Source organism: Lemur catta, chromosome 14, assembly GCF_020740605.2.
Source record: "Lemur catta isolate mLemCat1 chromosome 14, mLemCat1.pri, whole genome shotgun sequence".
NCBI classification, from domain to species: Eukaryota; Metazoa; Chordata; class Mammalia; order Primates; family Lemuridae; genus Lemur; species Lemur catta.
Genome location: NC_059141.1, coordinates 27,533,621 through 27,551,241, shown reverse-complemented (window position 1 = coordinate 27,551,241; position 17,621 = coordinate 27,533,621). Strand labels below are relative to the sequence as shown.

Below are 17,621 nucleotides of genomic sequence, written 5' to 3'. Positions count from 1 at the left end.
CACTTAGTGCCCGGAACATCCTAGATGCTTGAAAGAGTAAATGGTCTAAGCCCTTCAGAATGTCTTTTCATTTAAGGCCCTCAGGTAAAATTCCCCTACTTATTGGTCAAATACACAACCTCGCTCCCCAGTACCTACGATGGAACTGACCTTTTCATTCAGTTCTTTGGATCAGCAAGGAGAATAACGGCTGGCAATTTTCTTGACGCAAAGTGTTCTGGAATGCATTTACCCAAATAAGTGACACTGCCCGAGGTCATGCCATCCTGCCAGGGCCATCAGAGAATAGCTGTCATGTCAGTCCTTTCCATCTTTAGCTTGTCACCCAAAGCAGGCTCAAGAGGCAGAAGCCCCTTTTGAAGCACCCACCCCTTTCCAGAGCTGCCAGGAGGGAAGGGGAGGGCAGATGCGGTCTGTGAGCAGCAGCCCTTCCCACCCAACCCCCGGCTCTCACCAGGGAGCCAGCCTGGCCACACCCACGGAGGAGGCGCTTGTGCCTGAGAGCAGGAGGAGGGAGGGACAGGAAGTGGTACGCGTGGGGTCTGCAGGGCCACCAAGAAAGGAAAACCAATTTCCAACAAGCGCAGTTTTCTGATCAACGTAATCTCTGGTGTTGCCAGCTCCCCAACTCCTATCCTGCGCCAGGAAGCAGGAAGCATGGACCCCAACCTCATTCGGAGTTCCGGCACCGCGCACACTTCCTGTACACTCGGGATCCTGGAATCGGGCTGCGATGGTGACTCACCGCTGACGATAAGGAGGTCTCCAGGCACCTTGGGTTGACTTGGAACATTTACAGAATTGTTCCTGCGTCAGAGTCGTTTAGTTCTTTTCAACTAGCCACTTCGCCACCTCGCCCAACAAACCATTCTTTCCTTAACCTGTTCTGGAGCCAGGCCAAGCCTGTGTCAGGGATCGCTGCTTTCCCGCAGTTGCACACGAGGGGCTGGACCCGGGAAGCCCCGTCAGGGAGCCTTAGCACATACAGAGCACCACACTTCCGCTCACTGCCTCACGAATCCTTACAACTGCCCCACGCCGGCTCACCCTCAAGACCCCACTCCTGACACCCCAACCCAGGGCCCGTGTGTGCTAGGCTGGAACTGGAAGTCTGGCCCAGTGTGTCTCAGGCCTCTGTGCTCCTGTGGCCTCCAAGCACACCGCCATTACTGCCCTGGTGACACTACTGTGACTGCCAGCCTCACCGAACACAGGCTCCTCAAAAGCAGAGATTGATGACCCCTAAGCACTGTTAGGCCTTGAACTAATAATGTTCATAGACTGAATAAATAAATCTTCAAAGAGAAACTGGAATCGCCAGACTGAGGATTGAGCAGTTTACTGTGGGCATCGTATATAACACATAGTTAATAATTGGTTTGGAGACATCTTCAGGAATTCCATCTGGTTGTAAAGAGGTTCTAGAACATTCTCAGTTCTAGAAGCAGTTCTAGATCACCCAAGATGGTGGCTCCATAACTTCCCTGTATAAAGTGCTGACCACATTCCCAGCCCTGTGCTCAGCACTTTACACATGTTATTTCAAAGAATCTTCTCAACTACTCTGAGGTAGGCATTTCTCCATTTTACAGATAAGGAGGCTGAGTCTCAGAGAGGAGAAGTAACTCCCAAATCACTAGATGTTTACCATCTAGTGGTAAAGTTGAGCTGGCGTTCAAACCTAGCTACTTTGGAGAAGTTACCCAAAGTCTTTGACTTCTGGGGTAGTAAACAGCACAGCCAAAATCAGAATCATGATTTGTCTAGTTGCCAAGTTCATTTCTCCGCAAAAATTTTCAGCCTTCGAAACACCCTAAAGCCACCTTAGTCCAAACTCTAAATCTTTGTGGCTGACCCAGAGAGAAGATGGGACAGTCACCTAAAACCTGGCGTGCCCATTTGATGATACCCCGTGCCTGCCAGGGCCCCAGGGGGGCCACATGCTCCTCCCCGGAACCAAAACACCTTTGTTCACGGAGAACAAAGGCCTTGCGCTCCCACATGAACACGAGACAGGACGAAGACCTGACAGAACTGAGCACTAGCAGAGCGCCACAGGTTATGGAGACAAAGTGCAACTTACACAAAACCACACCACGCCACACCACACCAATGCCTGGTGTTCTCAGCTGTGTTAGTCAGAGCAAACCGAGGGCGATCTCCAAGGCACAAATGGGACGTGAGGAAATCTGGCATTTCATGGGCCTTGGCACCAGGCCAGAGGTGCCCAAGGTGGGGAATAACTTGCAAATCACCTCAAAGGGCCAGAATAAATCCTGTCCTTTTCTCCAGCTGTCCCCAGCCCTGACAACTTAACTGATACCCCCTCCACTCCCTCCTGGGCCAGCTCTTTGCTCCCGAGGCAAGCAAACGGTCCCCCCGGCATCCGCTCGGCCTCGGCAGACGGGCTGGGGTGAGACGCCGGGGCACACACGGCATGCGGCAGGCCTACCTGGCTCCCACCTCTCTGAGCAGCTCTCCTCTCAGCCTGCTCGCCACCTCTATGCCGCTCTGGCTGCTCAGCCTCCCTTCCTGGAAAAGGGCCACCCAGGGACTTGCCGGGCCGGCTCTCCTCAGGGGTGTGGAGATCTGAGAGTCTCTGTTCAGTACTCAGGCACCTGACCACGTCTGAAGGCTTCAAGCAGCTCTTCTTAGAGATCTTGGGTCCACCAGGGCATCTCTCACCTGCCTCCCTCTCTGCTTTCCTCTCATAGTGTCCGTTCTCTTCTTGCCACGGCTGCCTCTTGCTCTGGCTGCTAAAGGCATCGCTAAGCTCCGAGATGACACTATCAGAGCTCCCGAGCAGCGGCTGGGAGAAGCTATCTTGGCGGCTGCCTGAAGGTGGCATGTGGACACCACTGTCTCCATTGATGTGAAGGGATGCCTGGGCGCCAGGTACTGGGGAGTAGGCTTTGTGGGGGGCAGGTAGGGCCAGCGGGGAAACCATCGATCGTGGGGTGGGACGATCTGACCAACTTGGCTGTGGGAGGCTGAGAGACAGGGAGGGGCCAGCCCTTGACAACAGGGCGAGGTGGTCAGTGCTATAGACAGAAGCCTCTGGCAGAGGCGGCAAGGGTGGGGTCAGGGCCAGAGAACGCCTGCTGGGGACCCCCACAGTCAGCGAGATCCACTCGGAGGTGACGGCGTGCATCTCAGGGGACAGGGCTCTGCGGGTATGGGGCAGAGATGAGGGGGCTGGCATGAGGAGCTTGCTCTGACTGGGGAACTTAAAAAGAAGAGGAGAGAGAGGAAAACAAAAGAAAGAAGCAAAGGCATACGCGTCAGCATAAAGGAGAGAGGAGGAAAATAATCACAAGGGTACATAAAAAGGAATGAAATGGAGAGGATGAGTAGGACACGCTGGTGCCCACGAAGGAAATCGTCTGGTTAGATCTGGGGAGAAGTCGGGATGTGGGTGTGAGCGAGAGCGTGCACGTGGTGTGTGCAGGCGACAGGGGTGGTGGGAGAGAGGCACACTGTATGGAGATGGAGGGAGGCTCCCATCAGCGTAGTCGCAGGTGGCTCTGCAGGATCAGATTTTCAGAGGGACACACTGGGAGCTCCCCACAGCCTCTCCAGTCACCTGTGCCATCAGAGGCCAGACCCAGAACCATGGGGGCAAAAAGTGGCTGCCATTGCCCTGGCCCTCCCAGGGCTTTTATTCTCTCCAGAGGGCTCAGCAGAATCTTCCAGAGGGGAGTACGAGTAGTGTAGTCATCTTATTTTATGCTCACTCTTGGCTACATACAGTCAGGTGAAAAATCTACTTGAGCTCCCCATATTCTGACAAAGCAGAGTGCCCTGCCCCAATCTCACTCTCTCTCCCCTGAGACAACAGGACATGGATCTTGCCAGGTAGGAAAGCCTGGGTCAGCCCATCTAATGCCTCCTGCCAAGAACCCTCTGCAGGGGTCGGTGGTGGGCAGGTAGGAAAGAAGGAAACGATTCGAGAATGAGAGAAGAGAGGCACCATCACAGGGTCATTCTGGTCCCCAGGTCCTGCTCTCCTCCCCCTGGATGTACTTCCCACAACTCACATGGCAGAATGGTCAGTCTCTTCATAGGACATCACCCTACCACACCTCCCAGAACCTAAGGTTCCAATTTTTTCTTGGCTTTGGGAAAAGTGGGGAGGGGTTTGGAATAATTTGTATTTTTAAACATGTTTGTTCATAATTAACATTCAAGAGAGCCGACATCTTACAATGCCTACAAACCTACTTCCTTTCAGCCCAATATAGACTGAGATGCTGTAAGTTCCTTGCCCCAGTCACTTGGAATGAAATGTCCTGAAATGTCCTTTGCATTCACCTGGTTTCAGTATATGCAAAGAATATTTGGATCTGGTTTAAAAGTCTGAGGATGAGAATGTGAAAGTCTCTCTACTTTTGTCTTGTGCAGGCCAACCTTGACCAAGGAGACGACTAAGAGAATGACCCTGGGCCATGGGATTTATGGCAGTGGGGTGGTTCCCACACCACCAGCTTCACTCAGGATGGACCAACTGATGGAGGCTCTTGTTTCTCTTTCCTTAGTCACCTTAGCCCAGAGCAATCACTAATCTCTTCCCTTGAGATAGTATTTATCCCACCAAGTGTTGGAAAAATGCCATTTGTATGCGTGAAAACAAACTCCAGTGTATCGTCTGCGTTGCTGCAGACAGTTCTTAAAAACAGTGCTCAAAAACCACCCCAGAGGACTGTGTGCCGTCAGCACGGTTGAGTGTGAAAACTCATGTGCTGAGTACGAAAACCAGTGATGAGAAGTTTAGATACCTGTGGGCTCGCAGTGGCACTACGACTTGGGGAGGAGGAGTAAGGCAGGTCGACGTACTCCATGGGGTTTTTCACCAGTGGCCGTTTGATCACGTCCACGTAGGTGATGGGGAAGATGCCTTGTCGGGATGTCCCCGGGATCCTTCCTTCATACCAGTTCTCGTCCACCTGTCGCAGCAGTGTGATCCTCTCGCCCTGCAAGACACAGCAAGGCAAGGGTCCTTGTCTCATGATGCCATAGCATGTCTGAGGCCCCTGCCTGCACCCTGCAATGTCCTCCATTACTGATCACATCCTCTGTTTAGGAAAAACCTTCCCTGCTGGACCTGGAAGGAATTAACAACATTGGGATGGGGATGTTAATGGCAGGAGAGCTACCTGGATACTGGAAAGTTAAGCTTGGTCTTTAAATATTTCAGTAAAGGAGAAGATCAGATTCATGCCCCTAAACTGAAAGGCAAATGTAGTGTTATGGACTCAATGCAAATCAGACAGATATCCTATCTTCATCCCTAAGTCAAAGGTTTTGATGGTTATCTTTTTTCTTTCTTTTTATAACTTTATATTTTCATGATTATAGAAAAATCAGAACACAAATCGGATTATTACCCATCATACTGTCACAGGAATAATTACTATTATTATTTTGACATATGTATTCCCCAGATTTAATTCTATGAATGTAAATTAGACTTGCACACCTTTTTTGTGAAAATTAAGTATGTATTAGGTTGGTGCAAAAGTAACTGCAGTTTCGGACCGTGAATTTTAAATCATTATAACTAGACCCAAACACATCTTTATTAATCAAAATAGGAACCATTATAATCAACACATTTTTGCCAATGAGATATAAGTTTGTTTATTCCTGTAGTGTAAAAATCCATGCTTCGGGATTCAATGAACTCTTGGAAAGCATTTTCTGCATCTTGCTAGTTGTGGAAGCATTTTCCCTGCAAAAAGTTGTTGAGATGCTTGAAGAAGTGATAGTCGGCTGGTGAGAGGTCAAGTGATTATGGCAGATGAGGCAATACTTCATAGCCCAATTCATTCAACTTTTGAAATGTTGGTTGTATGATGTGCGGTCGAGCGTTGTCATGGGGAAGAATTGGGCCCTTTCTGTTGGCCAATGCCGGTTGCAGGCATTAGAGTTTTTGGTGCATCTCATCGATTTGCTGAGCATACTTCTCAGGTGTAATGATTAGCAAATAGTGACCATGACTTTTTTTGGTGAAAGTTTGGCTCTGGGAAGTGCTTTGGAGCCTCTTCTTGGTCCAGCCACTGAGCTGGTCATTGCTGGTTGTGGTCTAAAATCCTTTTTTCATGGCATATCACAATCCGATCAAGAAATGGTTCGTTGTTGCGTACAATAAGATGACACTTCAAAACGACAATTTTTTTGATTTTTGGTCAGCTCATGAGGCACCCACTTATCAAGCTTTTTTGCCTTTCCAATTTTTTATGCCAAATGACCATGGAATGGTCGACACTGAGTTCTTCGACAACTTCCATAGTTGTAAGAGGATCAGCTCCGATGATTGATTGCTCTCAACTGGTCGTTGTCAACTTCTGATGGCCGGCCACTGCACTCCTCATCTTCAAGGCTCTCATCTCCTTTGCAAAACTTCTTAAACCACCACTGCACTATACGTCAGTTAGCAGTCCTGGGTCAAATGCGTTGCCGATGTCGTAAGTTGTCTCTGCTGCTTTATGACTCATTTTGAACTTGAATAAGAAAATCACTGGAATTTGCTTTTTGTCTAACATCATTTCCATAGACTAAAATAAATATAAAATAGCAAGTAATAACTCATTAGCAAAAAACATAAAGCAAGAAATGCGCATTAAAATGATGTATAACATAACCACATTTATTTAAGAATGTATTCCAATATCAAATGGCAAATTTCTTTCGTTTTGTTTTTTTTGAGACAGAATCTCACTCTGTTGTCCTGAGTAGGGTGCCATGGTGTCAGCCTAGCTCACAGCAACCTCAAACTCCTGGGCTCAAGTGATCCTCCTGCCTTAGACTCCCGAGTAGCTGGGACCACAGGCATGCGGCACCATGCCTAGCTAATTTTTCTATATTTAGTAGACATGGGGTCTTGCTCTTGCTCAGGCTGGTCTCAAACTCCTGAGCTCAAGCAATCCTCCCACTTTGGCCTCCCAAAGTGCTAGGATTACAGGCGTGAGCCACTGTGTGCGGCCTTCAAATGGCTAATTTCAATAATGCTAATACCTCAATTACTTTTGCACCAACCTAATATATATTTCCTTTTTCCAACTTGCTTTTTAAAAATATTTAACAACCTACAATGAAACTCCTTCTTATCAAGAAATATAATCCTACATTTTTAATGGTGCTGCACAGCTTCATGGATCACTGCAAGATATTCTATTATACATATATATAATGATTTAATTACTGATCCCCTGCTGTTGGGCAATTAGGTTGCTTCCAGGGTTTCTCTTTCACATTAGGTGGCTTATCTTTTTCCAAGGCATGTGTTTACTTCCCTCAATCCTCAATAAAATTGGTAACTTTAATAAGTTTAGCAAGCCGGTGAATTTTGACATGTGGAGAGAGTATTTGAATTCCTGGAAAGAACGGTTTCTTTACACAGTCTAATTGTGTTCAAAATAAGCATATTAAGTCCTCAAAGGCAGTCATAATTATACTGCTACTGCTGGCATCTTCTGTTTACTGAGCACAGACCAGATGCCACGTGTCATGCTGGGGGCTTCACATACGTTGTTTCACCTAAGCCTGTTGGAACCACCCTAGGAGAGAGCTGTTTAAAAGTATTTAACTCCCACAATCTTCATAGCTGATGACCTGTGACTTCTGGGTTCAAAGCTTTTCAAACTTCTGGTATCAATGAACTTGTGTTTTCCACTAGGCCACATCAATATCTTATAAACCCTAGTCACCAACACAGTGCTAATCACATCATTAAGTGTTCACTAAATGTTGGTTGAATATAGTTTAAAAAGATGTCTAAGACTCCAGAAATACTACCTTTAATCAGTGAACTAAATGTAGTTATGCCCTGACACTAGCCTAGGGTTTATTTGAAAAATACCTCACCTCAGAACATTCTCCAATTGCCCTGAATGCGATTCTTGATTGGCATACGTCTCTCAGGGCACAGACAGCACCCCTTGACTGGCATGCCAGAGCAACGCCACATTCCCCACAGTGCCCGTCATCCGAGAGAGCCCCAAGGCAAGGCAGGGAAGGGCAGCTTACCTTTCTGAAGGACATTTCTACTTGCGTATCACCATTAAAGTTAAACTTAGCAATAGCTTCTCCGTACTCCAAAACCTGCACTGGCGTCAACTTTTTGGGCTGAGCCTTCTCGGCAGGAGGAAGAAGCTGAGAAAGGAGAAAGGAAAAAAGTAGGGGAACAAGAGGAAAAGGAGGAAACAAAACACAAGTACCTGGTAAATAAATGGTGCTTGGGGCACGAATGGGCTTTTCCTTAGAAAGAAAAGGGGCTGCGGTACCTCGATGTAGGTGCGTGGGAAGATTCCCACCCGGCCGTGGTGTTCTCCTTCGTACCAGTTCTGATCAATTTGCTTATAAATGTAAACAATATCTCCCTTCTGCAGAGGAAGCTCCCTGTCGACAGAGGGTCACAGCATTTTAGTAGATGTTTTAATATGTGTGAGGTGAAGACACTTCAGTTTTTTAGCAAAAGGAGACTTCAGGTGGGGCCAAGGGGAACAAATCCCAGAAGAGGGGGCTCTGTATTTGGAAGTAAGAACCCCACTATTCAGGAAATTACATCACATTTGCCATTTTTCCAGTCATCTGCGAGATAAGTGTTAACATTTAAACTGACTACACTTGAAAGTGCTCAGAGGCCTTATTAGCTTGTTGTGGCTTTGTCAGTGCATGTTTTGAGTGCTGTCTTATGCTCGGAATATTTATGCAACACACAGCAATGTACCCAGCAGTCTTAACTGATGTTTGTTAAATGATGAAAAATGCCTCCTCTGGAGACGTTCATTATCCTCTTCTGTGCCTTAGCAAGGCATGCCTTCATTGCTTTAAAGCATCCTCAAATTACTGTGATATATTGATATCCTTCTATCGTTCCCTCCATTGAACCATCTGCCCACTCACACATGTCTCCATCCTCCTTCTATCATGCAGTGGAAAGGCTCTGAAGTTAGGTTCACAACCCAGCTCTATGATTTACCAGCTCCGGGACCTTGGGCAAATCTGAGACACTGTTTCTTTAGCTGAGCATAGGAGATAACTCAGAATTGTTGGAGAACGCAGCCACAGACTGGAAATAAAACACCTAGCTTGGTGCCTGTTACATAGTTAACAACCAATAAATGTTAATCCCCTTCCTTTTTAACATGGACATGGACAAGGGATCTTGGAAAGAAAAGTGGATTTTCCTTCAATTGCTCTTCCTGCCTTTTTCAACTTTGCCATATCCATTCCTTTGCTTGCCTCAATAATGATGCTAACATCTAACTAGGACTCCTTTAAAAAAAAAAGACAAATTTCAAACAAAATGAAAACTTAAGAAGGTAATAAAAATTGTAACTCGAAATTTTCTTGAATTAAAAATAAATGACCTAGATCTTTTTCACGTGTGTCAAACCAAGAGCACGGGAAGAAAGGTCTCTGACCGTGACATGGAAGGAGTGTGCTCACTCTGCAGCGTGCCAGAAGCCCCGCGGTACGTGAGGGGTGTCTCACGACGGGGGCACATCTGGAAAGCTTCACACAAAGCCAGCTCTGTGCTGAATAAAAGCACAAGGTGGCTTTTGTGGGCCTCACGTTGGTAGACAGGAGTCTAATCCTAAAGAAGCCTGTGAGGGGGATCTGGGCACTTATCTCTGTGAGAAGGAATGTCTCTGGCCAAATTTTTGCCATAGGCCTCCTTGGGGGTGTTCTGAATTTCCCCTCCCTTCACCCGCAACCACGGGCACGCAGATGAACAAGACCCTCAGCTTACCCACCCCGGCTGGAGATCTGCAGGCTCCTCACTCTGCTAACCCCATGTGTCTCACAGCTGGGGAAGCAGGTGGGTGCTGTGAGGGTCCCAGTGTTAAGCAAAGGAGGACAACTCATGTGAGAGAGCTGAGCGTGGAGGGGTCTGTAGTTGTGGCCAATGGAGATATACCCCGGGGTGCCTGGGGCCGCCATCCTTCCAGTACTGTGACCCCCCAGCTCCCAAAGAACCTTGTGACCAGGTCTGGTGGTGAGAAGGTTTGGGGAACAATAACTTGATCTGCTTTAGATCTTATCTGGAGCGTCACTGTGTGCATTAGCATGGCAGAGGCTCTGAGAACTCCAGGAGGAAAGAAACCTATTCAACTTCGTTGAACCAAGTGTTTCCACAGCATACGTTTTTGGGTAACTTACTATGGGGAAATGTAAAGCCAAGTGACTGAAGGGCTTAAAAGATTCTCTAAGGATCTGGCCTTTACTCTTTTTTTTTAACTGACTTTTTTGGAGGCAGCATGTTATGATGAAAACACTGAGTCATGAGGAAGGAACTTTCTCTGAGCATTAGTGATGTTGATCAACAGTGACAATTTCTGTGGATCTCAGCTTTCTCACCTGTTCTATTTGACAGGGTTGCTCAAAAAAAAATTGTTTTAAGACTTTTTAATGAAATCTAGGAAAATATAATATCATCATCACTATGCCATTCAATGAATCTTATATGAACCTTTCTCAATTCAAAGAAAAAAGGTTATCTATTTGATTGAACTGCAAATTAATTTATATATCTCTGTTATCTTCTCTGGTTAAAAAGAACAAAGGAGGGAGAATATTTTGAGTACTGACTTTTGCTACACTGTGCAAAATGTTTTATAGGTATTACCCCAGCTTCCCTGTAAGAGAGGCATTTATATTCCCATCTTACAGAGAAGGAAAATTAAGGTGGGAGAAGTCGATAACTTGACTACAATCACAGAGACAGTTAGTGGCACAGTTGGGATTTGAACCCAGGACTTCCTGACTCGGAAGCCCGCAATCTTTACAGTATATCACACAGCCACCTCCTTTAGCTGATGAGCAGAAGGACTGGAGTAATACAATCACATCCAAATGCAGCAGATTTGTGCTTAAGCTCTGCACACTGTGGCCTGGTCTCTCATCTTTTCCTGGAGATCAGAACCAGGGTTGCTCAGCCTCCACACAGGTTCCCCAGCACCTGAGGACGGGCAGTGCTCCCTCCCATCACCAGCCCTGGGGCCTTCAATCTGCGGGACAATGGAATGGCTGCTCACTGTATTTCAACTGCCAATAAAAACTCGTAGCCCATTTTAACCCCCATTAGATATAAAACCAGCAGGTTCCTTTTGCAACCCAGTCTTTGGTAGCATTTCCCAAATTGTGTTCCAAGGAAAATATAAAGGTTTCCTGGCCACCTAAATTTAGAAAACACTGGGCTCAATAAGCTAATCAGGTTTCTTCCTTGAAAAACTCCTAGAGCCATTAATATGCTAATAGCAAAGTATCTCTGCCAGGTGGGTGGAAGGTATAATAGATACAGCATGCAGTGCTTCCTCAACTCACTTCTGCCACATAACCCTCTTTCTGAGAAACACTACAGGGCTAGCACTCTGAGGAACACACTTAGAGAAATGCCACAAAAAGGGTTTCCACGAGGTTTTCATCTCTTGGGATACTGTAGCAAAACTAGCAAAGTTATCTTCCTAGAGACTGGTCTGGATCTTTGATAGAAAAGGTGGATCAGATCAAGCCGAGTCACCACTTAATCAAGCAAACTGAGCCCTGTTACATAGAGGGAGGCAGGGTGGTGCAGCATATAAGAGCCTGACCTCTGGTGCCAGGCTGCCTAAGTTTGAATCCCAGCTCCATCACTTAACAGCTTGAGCAAGTTCCTTAACCTTCTAGTCCTTCGGTTTCTTTATTTGAACAGTGAGGATAACAAAGGTACCCTCTCCGTAGGGTTACCATGAGAGCTGAATGAGTTAACATATGCAAAGTACTATGAACAGTGCTTGGCACATAGCAAACTCTATAAACTACCTTTTTTAAAAATCATTATTTCTCCAACTCTTCTCTACAAGTGAACGGTTGTATTTCAAAGAGGCAGCAAAGGCGACAAATAAAGGCGACCGTGGCACTTACTTTAGTGTCTGAGCTTTAAAGTCAAATTTGGCTCTGGCAGGTCTCATCTAAACACAAGAAACAATGACAAGTTAAAAATCAGGATTCATGTACAACAAAAAGGACATTTTATGTACATTTTCACAAGTTTCTGGAAAGCAAAGCAGAAAAATTCACCCTAATCAGTTCGTTCTAGTATAGAAATCTGGACGAAATTCCAGCTGTCTGACCTTAGTAGAATACGAGATGGATGCTGAGTCAACAATGTCATGCATTGTTAGAATCCCCCGTAAGGAGAGCCAGATTTGGAGAAGAGATGGTTAGAAAAAGTCCCAAAGCCAAAGTGCTGGTTCCCCAAAACATGCTGACCATGGCTGTTAAAAAAAGAGTCAGCCAGAAGTCCTAAGATGTTCCTTATCTGCTGTCTTACTCTTCAGAGACATCTATTTTCCTGACCCGCAAGTAAATGATTCACTTCTCACGTCATCTTCAACCCCATGTATTTGTTCTGGTCTGTGAGATCATCCAAAGAGCCAGATAAGGGATCCCTGAGATCAGACGACCCCATTCCTCCCGGGTAGCCCTCTCCTCGCACACGCCCAGGCCTGGAAGGCAGCCTCAGCAGCCTCCGAGCCCTCATCAGGTCTGTGGCTGAGTCACACTGGCTCTGCCTCCGTCCCTCCCTCCACAGCCCTGGTTGCTCAGGTCTGACCTCTAGTTCCCACAGGCACAAAGCTTCCTTTGACTTCACCCTAATCTACTGTCACCCAAGAGCACAAATAACATTCCTCAAATTCTTCCCTGCTTTGAAGTTGGCTGGGGCTCTCCACTGTCCCTCAGACCAAATCTTAATTCCTGCGGTGGGTTAAGGCCGTTGGGCAATTCCCCCCCACTCCTACCTAACCACCTTTATCTCTATCACACTCTTCCTGTTCCTATCAGGCAAATCTGCTTGCCACACCTCAGCTAAACCTCCTTCACCCGCTGAAATGTCTTCATCTCCAATTTCAGTAAGTTCACTTTCACTTATATTCATTTGCATATTTTTCTTCCCTACCCTTAAAAGCAGTTCTTTTAATCAATTTTTTTTAATTTTTAAATTTCAGAATATTATGGGGGTACAAACATTTTGGTTACATACATTGCCTTTGCACCATCCAAGCCAGAGCTACAAGTGTGCCCCTCCCCCAGACAGTGTGCTCTGTACCCCTTAGTTGTGAATCTGGATAATACAAGAGGTGCTAGTCCACTATTGTTTTTAAAGAAGGTAAGGGGGAGAAATATCGTGAGCATCTCCAACTTCAACAGCATGACCTTCTGGGCTAGGGAAACAAGGTGATGAAAATGAGATTACACGTGCCAGCTTTAATACTATAGGGCATCAAACAAGTGGAGGGAAAAAATGGAATATTCTCGGGGAAAAAACAATGATATTTAAAGGCTTCATGAAGCATGGTTTTATGTTTTAATCCCTCAGCAATATGCCCCATATTTTCAGGCTCTTTAAGCTGAGGTCTTGTAGAGATCTTCGTAGGGATCATGAATTCTCCATGGGAATTTTTTTATTTTGCATTTTCACATTGATATTTCCATCTGTCTAGCTACACTGTAAACATTAGGGGCCAACTGAATGACCACCTTATAATCAAGTTAATGCCACACAATGTCAATGCCTGCATTTGTGTCTGTCTGTAACCAAAGAGCATAATTTGACAGTTGTAGGTGAATAAGAAAAGAATGGACGTGGGGTTAATGACAAATGACAAGTTCACGAGGGAAGGCCAAATGACCAAAATTGTAAGGATAAAAATTTCAAAGTGATTCCAATAGGAAAAAGTGCAGGGGAGTAGGTTACCCCATGTCACCCAGCTGCAGAGCTATATAAACTCAAAAAAAAATTATACCAAAGCAGCACCACATTCATACTTTGAATGGTAGCTAAATTCCATCAAAACAATATCACCTATCAACAAAATACATATAATTATATAGGTATATATTTAATTTGTAGATTTGGCTTAGGTCAATAATGGGGACTGGTAAGTCTTTTTCCATTAAAGGTTCTCAAAGTTGAGAAACACTGATTCCACTGAATTCCTAAGACAAATGTATGTGAGTGATCGATGGTCATACAAAGCAGCAGTATCTCCCTCTGTGCTAATATCTTCCTACAGCTCCCCAAGACCAAATCCGTCTCTCCCTGCTCTGGCTTCACAGCATGGCGTTACTTACTATAGGACAGAGATAACTGTATACGAGGGAGACTCTTCCACTACCAGCTGAGTAGTGGGGCATAGGCTCAGCACCCCCCCCCCGCCTCCCACAGGGTCTTGCACAAGGCGAGTGGCCAGCCAAGTTCTAAAGAACGGGACTGAAGCACACCAACATAGCAACAGTGCAGCTGGCACTGTTGGTCTCACTTTCTCAAGCCCATCAGTCAACGTCTGGGGCAGTGATTCTCACAATGTGGTCCCTAAACTGGCATCACTATCACCCAGGAAGCTGTTAGAAATGCAAACTATCAGGCCTCTCCCCAGAATTGGAAACTTTGCAGAGGGACCTGGGGTCTCTATTTTACCAAGCCCTCCAGGGGGTTCTGGGGCACAGTCAAGTCTGAGAACCACTGCTCTAGAAGGGAGGCAGCTGTTGGGGAGAGACTTCCTGCCTCTGTCCGTGGTTCTTCTGCCTGAGTTGCATTTGTGTTTGCATGTGGTACCTACATGTGTAACTGTGTAGCCCTAGCATGTCTCTGTGTGCTCCTCATCTTCCACCTACAAGCGGGTAGGCCTATCTGTGAGGACAAACCATCACCAGAGCCTTGGAACAGGGCCGTTTTGAGGAGGAGCTGGGATGTTGAGGATGAGGCTGTCCTTCCCTTGCAACTGAATAACATTTGCAAACTTTTGCTTCTTCCTGTTACATTTCCTTTTTCTCCATCACTTTAGAATCTTCTTCCCCTCCCCAGCTTTCCTTCTTTTAATCTTTTTCCTTCTTTTGTCTATCTCTTCTTCCCAGACACCTTCTATTTCTTAAAAAAAAATTAATAGCCAATGATGCCTCTATTACTCAAAAGATAGAAACATGAAATATTAATCTACGACACTGAAAAGTTATACAACAATACTTTGAGTATCACTTCACCATCCTCCTACCCCCACTCCAAGCCCAAACATGTAAACCTCCCCCCAAAGATTTTCTTTAGCAAAGCTACTTAAGGGTCGCGTGGCAAAGCATAAGCTCTTAGCAAGATGCAGCATTTGGCCAACACAGGAATTTCAACATGTTGACCTTAGCGCACTAGGCCAAGACCTGGATAAAATTACTTTAAAGGTTTGCTCTTCTTCATTACTGTTAAGCTTTTGTGATCTAAACTTAAAAATGTCAAAATTAAAGGAATAAATGAAATGCCCCTTGGAGAGCTCTCACATCCTCTGTGGGTTTATCTTAACTGTAAGTGTCTTTGGTCCTTAAAGTTCTTCAGTGAGGTGCTTCAGCACCACCTTACATGGCATGCAATTAATCCATCTATATGTGAGGGGCGGTGTCGTCCCCTGATATTTGAATATTTATGTCACTAACTTTGGGGGCTTTTCTGTAAATGGCACAAAGTATCAACTTTTGTAAAGTAAGTTTCATTAACCATCTCTTCAAAGAAGGATCTTGTAATCGCCCACACCATAGCCCCTGATGCACACAGACTAAGGTATGAGGTCTCCAAGCGGAATGCACAGGCAACATGGCATCATGATAAAATGCAGACGTAGAGGACTGGACTCATGACGGCAGCCGATGCTCTAAGGCATGCATTAGGGGTATGCGCCAGCAGATCCCGGTCCCCAGCCAGCATGCTTGAACACACAGAGCACAGGGCGTAATGGGGTTCATGTCTATTCACCAGGCACAGAGGAGCCAAAGCAAGCCTAAGGGAAGCCAGGATGACAGACAGTGCTTGGAGAACTAGACTGGCCTACAGAGGGCAATGCTGAGGGGAGGCGGATATTGCTTTGGGTCAAGCAGCAGATCGAGGCGACCAAAACAGACCTCTGACCCAGATTTCCTTTTTGCGGTATCGTCTATATTGAGAAGGTCCCCAAAGCGCTCATTAGTGATAAACTGATGGTGCGTCGGGATGACGCCCGTGTGGCGTCGGGCTGCAATATCGGCCTCTTCTTGCTCGCGCTTAAGTCGTCTCTGGTCCGCTAAAAGTTTCTGCCATAAAATTGCATAAAATGGGCAGTGAATCATCTGGTCCAGGGCATTGGAAAACTGCCAACAAAAGCAACTAAGGAAGAAGGTGGGTGAACAGGGAGGAGATTTTTTAAGGGTCAGCTGTCAGCAGGCCTCTAGAGCCACAGCCATTATGCTCCCACCGTGACCGCCCTCCGAGCACGTGGGAAGGAGACAGCACTGCACAGGAGAAACCCGGGGAAGCTGGGATCCAGGGAGGGAGGATTCCGTATGATTACGCCAGCCGGAAAATTATCCCCTGGCTCTGCCAAAAGCCTCCTGGACCCTGTCAGCAAAGGCAAGGTAAGCCCGGGGGCACATCCAGGGCATTCCCAAACATGCTGGGCTGGCAGCAGGACGCTGGAAGTGCCATCTCTACTCACTTAGGCAGTGAGACGCTCCCACAGTGTATTCCCATGGTGGGACCAGGCCCGTAAACCTGCTAGTATGGGCTTTGCTAGAGGGGGTCTATGGCAACTAGGTCAGTTTTGTGCTTCCTGTGTTTATGACTCTAATATGTTCTCCACAGAATGAAGCCATTTCAGAAAATATGGCACCTCTTCTCCCAGGCCAGCCGACTCTTTCCCTGGGCACAATTTTCAGGAGGCTTAGTACATGCACCAAAAGCTATTTATGTGGTTGACAGAGAGAGAACATCAGTTACTTTCTTACTGAACTATTTCTTCATTAGGTGAAATGAAGCTGAGTTTAAAGGAATGATATATTTTAACATAGAAAATAAACTAAGAATGATGGTACCTGGGGTTAGAAGAAATATCCTCTCCTATATTAAGAAAATAGTCATCTATTTCTATTTTCAAAAACCTTTAAAAATTATCAAACAATGTTGCTTTTTACCAAATGCCCTCATTGCCTATGGAAATGACCTTATGGAATAGCATTTTAATGTGCTTTCTTATACCATAGCAATCTTAGATTCCGAGGATTAACTTCCCTTACAGGAAAGCACTAATTAGAACTGATAATTCTTTTTATTTTTTTTCAGATAGAGTCTCACTCTTTTGCTCAGGCTGGAGTGCAGTGACATGATCACAGCTCACTGTAACTTCAGACTCCTGGGCTTAAATGATCCTCCTTCCTCAGCCTCCTGAGTCACTGGGACTCCAGGCATGCACCACCGCATCAGCAGAACTGATAATTCTTAGCATGCTCAATAAAACATGAGTCTTTTTCCAGCAGGGAATTAAATGTCTCATGTGACATCTAGCCCTAAAGGATGGTAGGCCTGATTTTTCTCTAGGGTCCACAAAGTGATAACTCATCAAATTGCTATGGGATTCCTAGTGCTCAGAAAAGTTGTTATAAAGATTAAATGAGAAAAGACATGGGAAACTCCTTTGGAAAGCATAGTGCCATGGAAAGAGCATTGGCCCAGGAATCTGGAGCCCTGGTTTCCGGCTCTGCCACTGGAATAGGTTAACTTACTATGTGGCCCTGGGTAAGCTGCCACCCTGCTGTGATCCTTTCCTGGACAAAACAAGGGGGTT

General features: G+C 46.0%; 1 protein-coding gene across 50 annotated transcripts in view; it reads right to left on the bottom strand.

Annotated features, from left to right (window-relative positions):
* SORBS1 (sorbin and SH3 domain containing 1) overlaps nt 1-17,621 on the bottom strand; it is a 220,411-nt gene that overhangs the window by 17,615 nt on the left and 185,175 nt on the right. For 25 of the 50 annotated variants that reach the window (XM_045569093.1, XM_045569092.1, XM_045569103.1 and 22 more), the window contains 6 exons: nt 15,928-16,095; nt 11,908-11,954; nt 8,283-8,397; nt 8,026-8,151; nt 4,776-4,970; nt 2,453-3,226 (listed from right to left, as the gene is read on the bottom strand). In XM_045569093.1, coding sequence (XP_045425049.1) covers nt 2,453-3,226; nt 4,776-4,970; nt 8,026-8,151; nt 8,283-8,397; nt 11,908-11,954; nt 15,928-16,095 — 1,425 coding nt within the window. The remainder of the gene's footprint in view (nt 1-2,452; nt 3,227-4,775; nt 4,971-8,025; nt 8,152-8,282; nt 8,398-11,907; nt 11,955-15,927; nt 16,096-17,621) is intronic. The other 25 variants (XM_045569120.1, XM_045569121.1, XM_045569122.1 and 22 more) reach the window with 3 other exon arrangements.